This window comes from Amblyomma maculatum, chromosome 11, assembly GCF_055883805.1.
Source record: "Amblyomma maculatum isolate TAMU_Amacu chromosome 11, ASM5588380v1, whole genome shotgun sequence".
NCBI classification, from domain to species: Eukaryota; Metazoa; Arthropoda; class Arachnida; order Ixodida; family Ixodidae; genus Amblyomma; species Amblyomma maculatum.
The window spans coordinates 17,295,993-17,303,227 of record NC_139354.1 but is presented as its reverse complement, the minus strand read 5'-3'; the positions used below and the strand labels follow the sequence as shown (position 1 = coordinate 17,303,227).

General features: G+C 46.7%; 1 protein-coding gene across 1 annotated transcript in view; it reads left to right on the top strand.

Moving 5' to 3' along the window:
• Positions 1-535: 535 nt before the first annotated feature.
• LOC146172946 (IDLSRF-like peptide) overlaps positions 536-7,235 on the top strand; it is a 30,327-nt gene continuing 23,627 nt past the window's right edge. The window contains exon 1 of the mRNA XM_084583547.1: positions 536-669. Coding sequence (XP_084439673.1) covers positions 624-669 — 46 coding nt within the window. The 5' untranslated portion in view covers positions 536-623. The remainder of the gene's footprint in view (positions 670-7,235) is intronic.

Sequence of the window (7,235 nt, the reverse complement as noted above, 5' to 3'; positions counted from 1 at the left end):
CGTCGCGATATGCAATTAACAAGAAAAAGAACTTCCGTTTTCTTTATCATAAAACCGTATTACGTCCTACGTCTTCGACGTCCTTACAATGTTGGCATGAGACTATATTTGCATTCCTTAGACTAATTAGAATATTCTGCGCTGGTGCTCGCCTGAATAAATGCTTTAGTGCGATTTTAGTCGTTTTGGCGCTGCTTTTTTAAAATCCCGAAGAGATCGCATGAATAATGCCCGACGCCTTAAAAGCACAGTGAGAGGAGAGTCGTAACTCATACAGTGCATATATGTCGGTGCGCTCGAGAAAATGTTTCGGACAGAAGCGGCCATCTGTAATTTGATACGAATAATTTATCGCTTCACCAGTCAGTATCGGAGTGGAAATTTTACCCTGTGTCTGAAACACGAGCCTTGGATGCGGGTCAGACTTTTTAAGCTCTCGAATTATTCACGCAAGCAAGACATCGATACGCATTGGGAATTGGGCGGAAATTATTCAGTGGAAAAGAGCGGTTCTGTGAGCTGCTGTCACATGGATCGCACAGACAGGACCTCTGTGTTCCCCGAAGGCCCTTCAAGCACTACTGTGAGACCTCAGCGCAATCATTTTCGCTGTTGTAACTGTCATGTTTTACGAACAAGAAAACGTGAGGTTGCGAGTTTGGGACTCAGGTGAGCGGATGAATCACGCATTCATAGCACAAGAGTTAAAGAAAGAGAAAGGCACTTGAGCTACGAGTATGTTTGTGACAAAATATCTACCTGTGGTCTTCTCTAAAAAAACATACTCATCGTAGAATAGCCGTCAGACACCCGTTTATTTAAAACACCGCATGGCATATAGCTACCAACTCCCAATTGCTCCCATTCTGGTCAAGCAGACTTAGCGTGGACGTTTCTAGCGTGTCCGGATAGCAACCGAAGCGTTGTGGGTTCGAATATATCTTGCGACCCAGAATTCTTGGTATATTCGTTTCAGCGAATTAAGATGCAGTCATATGAGGCATGCGGAGAACTTTGATTTGCCATATGTGCTATATTATAAGCACTTTCACTGCACGCGTGACATTCCGTTTTCTGTCATCGTTGTCGGGCGTTTGAACTTGCCGCGCTAATACATGTGCCTGTGACGTCATGACCCCGTCCACGCGTCAGCATTTTCGCGACAAGGCTCCGGACGCTGACGGGAGAATGCCAAGATTTCCCGCTTAAAAAGAACCCTTAGAGCAGCCGCTTTAAAACAGATCTTTCCATCTCAACTCAGGTAATCATCGAAGTTGACAGGAGGAGTAGCGTTTCATTGGAAGCACTTCTAGAACATATGAAAGTGACACCTTTAAAGGCATACTCTGCAGGAAATACGGCGTCGGCTTTGTGAGCGAGAAATTACAAGCGTGCCTCTGGCTGGTGATTAGTTGGTAGATGAAATTCCCAACCACTGATTGGTCGGTGAGTTCTGTGACGTCAAGAGAACATATGACAAGGCAGAGTTGGCAGGAAATGGCTTTTGAAACTAGAACCCTTGGATCACGATTCCCATAGGCTACCCTATCACGATTCCCATAGGCTACCCCTACGCCCTGCAGGAATGTTGCACGAATTGTTTAAAACGTTAGTGTACGTCTATGTCGTATATTACGAATGTTTTTGACCATTTCCGCTAATGATATCTCCTTAGAACGCAGCGGGCGATTTACTGTTAATATTAAAAAAAAACAACGGAGGGATGGGGCAGAGGAGAGCGCTTTTTTTACGCCAATAATACTGCCTGCTTCGCGCCTAACTTGAAGACAAAAGCGAGATTTTGATCCCCAAAAACTTGCCGCTAGACGATGGTCCCGCGAGCTAATTGCTGTCTGATGCGTCGGAACAGTGACATAACAGGAGAAAGTTTTCACGAATGGAGTGAAAACTGACGGGCGTAGCACGTAACCTATAGGGAGAAGGTGATGTACCTTACCAATTTTGAGGAGGCGTGTCACTTGAAATTTCAACAAATCAGCTTGCATATTTTCTCTGTTGCGGTGCTATGGTATATTTACCGGGCTTCAAGGCATTTGGAAAACCGGGCCTCGGAGTTTGAAAGACGTTCTTCTGGGCAAAGGTCGATGTTTCATTATCGGCTAAGTCGAATAATCGGTCTCCGCCTTTGTTAGTCGTTTCTGAGCTCTTCGAAGTCTTCTTTGCTGTCGAAACATCTCGAAGATTATAAACATAAGAATTCAAGTCACGATTAATCTCTGTTGTGAAAGTGCACTGAACAAGGATTGAGGGGAGCCTCAATTCGCAAGCCGAGCCAACGTTTTGACAACGAAATTGTCTTGGTCTGGAGGCTGTTACGCTACGGTCTTGCGATAGACAAACATTTTTGTTCATAAACAATTCCACGTTGCAAAAATGCGCTTTGTATTACACTCTGAAAGAATGACGTACGTGTCCATCAGCGGTCATGCAGTTAGCACTAGGGCCACACACCAGTGCTAAAGACCGTTGTTACCCCGAGCAATGGACGTTTTTCCTGCCGGCCAAAAACACGTCACGGTGCGTTGCATCCAGCCCTGGTTTCCATGTCGCGTTAGCATAGCGAAAGAAGCTAATGAACGGGCGTGCTCTGCGTACAAACATCTCATCCCCGCCCTAGATTTCCCATCAGCGCAGTTCTGCGAAAACGCGAGCAGCGGCCATGGCGTATCCCCAGACTTAGGTGGGGAATACAGTGAGCCGGCTGACTGCATTCCCTATTCTACATTTGCTTCATCCCACGCCTGCTTTTCCCAACCTTGCGTGCAAACGTGCGCGCGGTCACGCATCTTGGGAGATTTGCGTGAATCCACGCTTTGTGTGCGCCTTCTGTGCACCAGGGTTATAGACGCGTGCTGCGAGTGCCAAAGAGGGGCATGAATACGCTTAGCGCTATACTCTACAGAGTGGGTTTGCGCTCACGGAACTTGTTTTCCTACGCCGCACTTCGCTGCTGGGCGGAAGGTGCAGAAGCAACAACTGCGTGGGTGTGAGCTCGCTTACTTCTAGCATAAAATTTTTCCTTTATTTTTGTTGTGCGTCGGAAGATATACCCCCAACTTGCCGGCTTTCAGAACGGAGAGCTACTATCGAGTGATGATGTCAAGAAGATAAAAGGAAGTCATTTTTAAACGTCTGTGTGTGCCGGCGGCAGCGATTAACTAATGGATTGCTTGGTTATTCGGGTCCGTTGATGTCCTTTAAATGCACTGGAAACAGAAACAGGCTCGCACTTATTTACTAGATTACTTTTAATGCTGCTCAGGCCTTTTACAGCTCTTCCTTGATGTCAATAGGGCTGGTGCTTAAGTTCTTTGTAACGAGGGTTATATGGGCAGCGCCGTATTTCCGACTCAGTTGGTGTGTTCACATGGTGCTAGAGGACTGGAAGTGACAGCGGAATCAATTTGCAGCTGTCCAGAGAGAAGGCATCACGAAATCTTCGGCTGATGCAAATGTTTATATGCAGCTTTATTTTCGAGGGCACGACAGTTTTCTCACACGTACCGCGCCTATGTATATTTTATTTGCTTCTTGGCAATGCCTCCAATGATTTTAAGAACAGACGCCTCCATAACCCGTGGGCTAGGACACGTTTTTTTTTTTTTTTTTTCAAGTCACTTGTTCGAGGTCTCGTGTTCACCCAAGTCCTTTACCTGATTATTAGCTCTGTACGATTAGTGTCCACAAATAGCCAGTCATTCCCCCTGACATATGATATAGCCAACGATGTGCGACCTAATTTGGGTACAAAAGGGGCCACATTAAGTCATAACATTAGCTCACTGGTGTTGTCGAACACGAAAATTGTGCCCGATGCATAGGATAACCATCTTCACAGTTTTGGCCTTGGTCGGTCCGGTCCTTGAATGTGGTAGTTGGAAGGATGTAGTGCCAACGCCGCTAGAACACTCATTCGACAATTTCGCCGATATTTTTCATGTGCGTGGAATCAGACAAGTGGTAGGCAGTACTCTTGGAAGAAGGCAGCAGAGCAGGTAACAACATAAAGCATAAGAAGCACACACACGCACACAAGGACACCGCTGAAACAACGCTGAAGTCGAGGCTGAAGCACTCTGATTTCATGACGTAAGTCGGTTTTGATCGCTTGGCGGCGCGAAAAGATATCTCGCAGTCTTCGCTAGCCATTGCTCTAGACCTTTCTGTCATAGCCGCTGTTTGTTTTCTTTGTCTTGACGAGAGCCATTCAACAATTACAGGGTTATGACCTCACTTCATCACGCCGCATCTCGTGATCATCCAACCATAAATATGTAATCAACAGATCAACCCTCGTGTTTAGCTGATGATGTTGAGGAGGATCATAATGTCCTCAGTCACAATGGCACGTACCCACGAAGGGGGGGGGGGGGGGGGGGTGATCCGATAGGGTACAGATACAAACGCATTCATGGACAAGTAGTGGAGCGTTCAGGAAATTTTGTGTCTCAGGATAGAATCTGAACAATAATAAGAACACGAGTAGCAAATCAATGCACTCTTTTGCTAGGAAACGAATCTACCCGAAGCACTTGTGAAGCCGTGAATAAAGCTGTACGCTGCATTTAATCCCTTAGCGGTCGCTTCGAATGTAAGGAGAACCGTAACAGCTAGACGCAGCCCTTGTCGAGCGAGTGGGATCTCCAAGTATGTTCGTCAGAGAGAAGCAAACTGCCCGCAGGAGTGCAAAAAAGTGATCTATGGACTGAGTTGCACCATTTTTACCTACCATTCAGTCGCGTTTTGCTTTAAGCGATTTCGTCTTCTTCAAATTTCATCTGCTCGCCGAGAATTCATACCCCATCGTTATAGCATCGCCCTCTTAAGTTGCATTAACCGGCCCAAAACTTTTATAGCCTCTTATCCTGTCGCCATTCACTAATTCCCAGATCTATGTGTGAAGTCTGCTTCATCTCGAAAGCCGAGACTCGAGCCGAAACTGAAACCGAACTGAGAACAGATGTGCTCACCTCATTCTAACTTGTCCTAGCTGCATTAAAATGTCCGTTATCTTTCTTTTTCTTGTCCTCAAACTCACTACCTACCCCCCGTCCCCTCGTAACCGCCCGCTTAAAATATTATTTTAGATATTTTGAAAGCGAATCAGCAAATATAAACAGATATACGTGAACATGTGAAATGCGCAGCAAATAACACCTACAATTTCATCCACATTATTTCTCAATTTTAGCGCGTAGCCACGATGCACTCGTTCAGAGGTTAAGCAGCGTTTCCGTTGGTGTCATTGCCCTTGTAACCGAGCTACACTGGCAAGAAGTAACCGAGATAAAGAGGGTTAAGAGCCACGCGAGAGTCGCGAGCCGAAGATATTTTCTTAGAAGAAAAGAAAGAAGAGCCGCGAGCTCTTCGCCGCTCAATCGTGGCTCTTCATTCTTTTCTTCTAAGAAATTATATTTGGTTCGTGAGAAAAATATAGTGCTGTGTAGCAGCCCGTACACGGCCAGTCAAAAGTTCCCCGGCCACAGGTTCTACTTCTAGTCGACATATGGTGGCACTTGAGATCCCATAAACCTATCAAATAATTAATAGGTTAGAATAACGCTTCTTCTACTGCCCCCCCCCCCCACACACACACACGCACACACAGATATTTTGAGACTTGGGGCCGTCATAGGCCCCGCCGGGGTAGCGCAGTGGTAAGACGCCCGACTACTGTGCCGGAGTTCCCGGGTTCGAACCCGACCGCGGCGGCTGCGTTTCGATGGAGGCGAAACGAAGTGGCGTCGTGTGCTGTGCGATGTCAGCGCACGTTAAAGATCCCCAGGTGGTCGAAATTACTCCGTAGCCCTCCACTACGGCTCCCCTTTCTCTCTTTCCACTTTCACTCCCACCTTCCTCCCTTCCCTTACGGCGCGGTTCAGGTGTCCACAGAGCAAGTGTGACAGATACTGCGCCTTTCCCTTCCTGTGAACCAACCAACCAACCAACTGTCATAGCTGCCTCACCACTTCTCGGAAGCAGATCCTGTGGGCTGGGAAATTGTGATTAGCCCTGTACACAGAACGTAAAAACTTTTCAAATTATTTGCCTCACTATATCACAGAAACACTAATAGCTGCGCTTAAATTATTCAGAAGGGATTATCGTAATCGTCCTTAGATTATTTTATTCCTAGCAGCTAGCAAACGCATTCGATACTGAACAAGCGGTATCTCGAAGAGTGAAGCCTAGGATGTGTGAAAAGGAGCACAGCCACTCCGTTACTCCAGACTCACACGTATACGTACGGCTCGTGCTTTGCGACTGGCTGGAGTTTATTACATCGCGAAGAAGGACGGGCTCTTCTCGGGACTGCGATGCAAGGTGCATTTCGCTGTCGCGTAAGCTATTTCGGCTATAAAGAATGCAACACAGCGGCCGTGCTTGACGTCATCAACCTGCTGCACTATCGTGCGGAAGACGCAAATTCAAAAGGAGAGTACGGGCTGGAGTTATATATAAAAGGCAACGTGCAGGGCGCACATTTTGGCAGGACTCTACAGCAGAGCACTGCAAACAAGCATGCTGCCTTTCGATAGGTGTTACGAAATGTGGGCGGCATATTTGTGGGAACCTCGCTATGGCGTGATTCCTCAGCGCGCGGAGTGCAAACGAAGCTTGGGTGTATGCTGATGATCATAGTGGTCTTCAAGTGGCGTGACCTGAGGGAAACACTGCGCGTGTTGCGAAATGCTATGCAACGAAGAGACGTTAAGCATGCTGCGTGTACGGCTCGGTGCGATTGCGTAGCCAACCACTGTGCGTAGCAACATGACGGAAGCGTCGTGCCGGGGAGACAATAGCCAGGCAGGCGAATTGTGTGGAAAATTCGACAATCACTCTTACCCTAAGATGAGGTGGTGCCAATTAGTGAAGCAGGAAGAAGATTATTTCTAAGCCTCCTTTTGTGCAGCGTCTTTTGCGCCGCTAACAGCCCTCTGTTTTGGCTTTTAGTTTTGAATCTTACGACAGTATAACCCTTGATGAGTACAGGGTTACAAATAGGAGTCTCCAGTTAAGCCGCCGAAACTATTACTAAACTTGCAAATTCCCTATTAAATTTACCTTTCGTGCAACTCTCGAAAACCCGTTTGCGTTTCTTACTGTTTAATATATTTACGGTTGGAGCGCATTCTGAGTAAATAACTTCAAATTCATGTTTCAAGATTGAGAACGCTTCAGCTGTGTCCAACCCGGTCACTTCTTGGAATGCT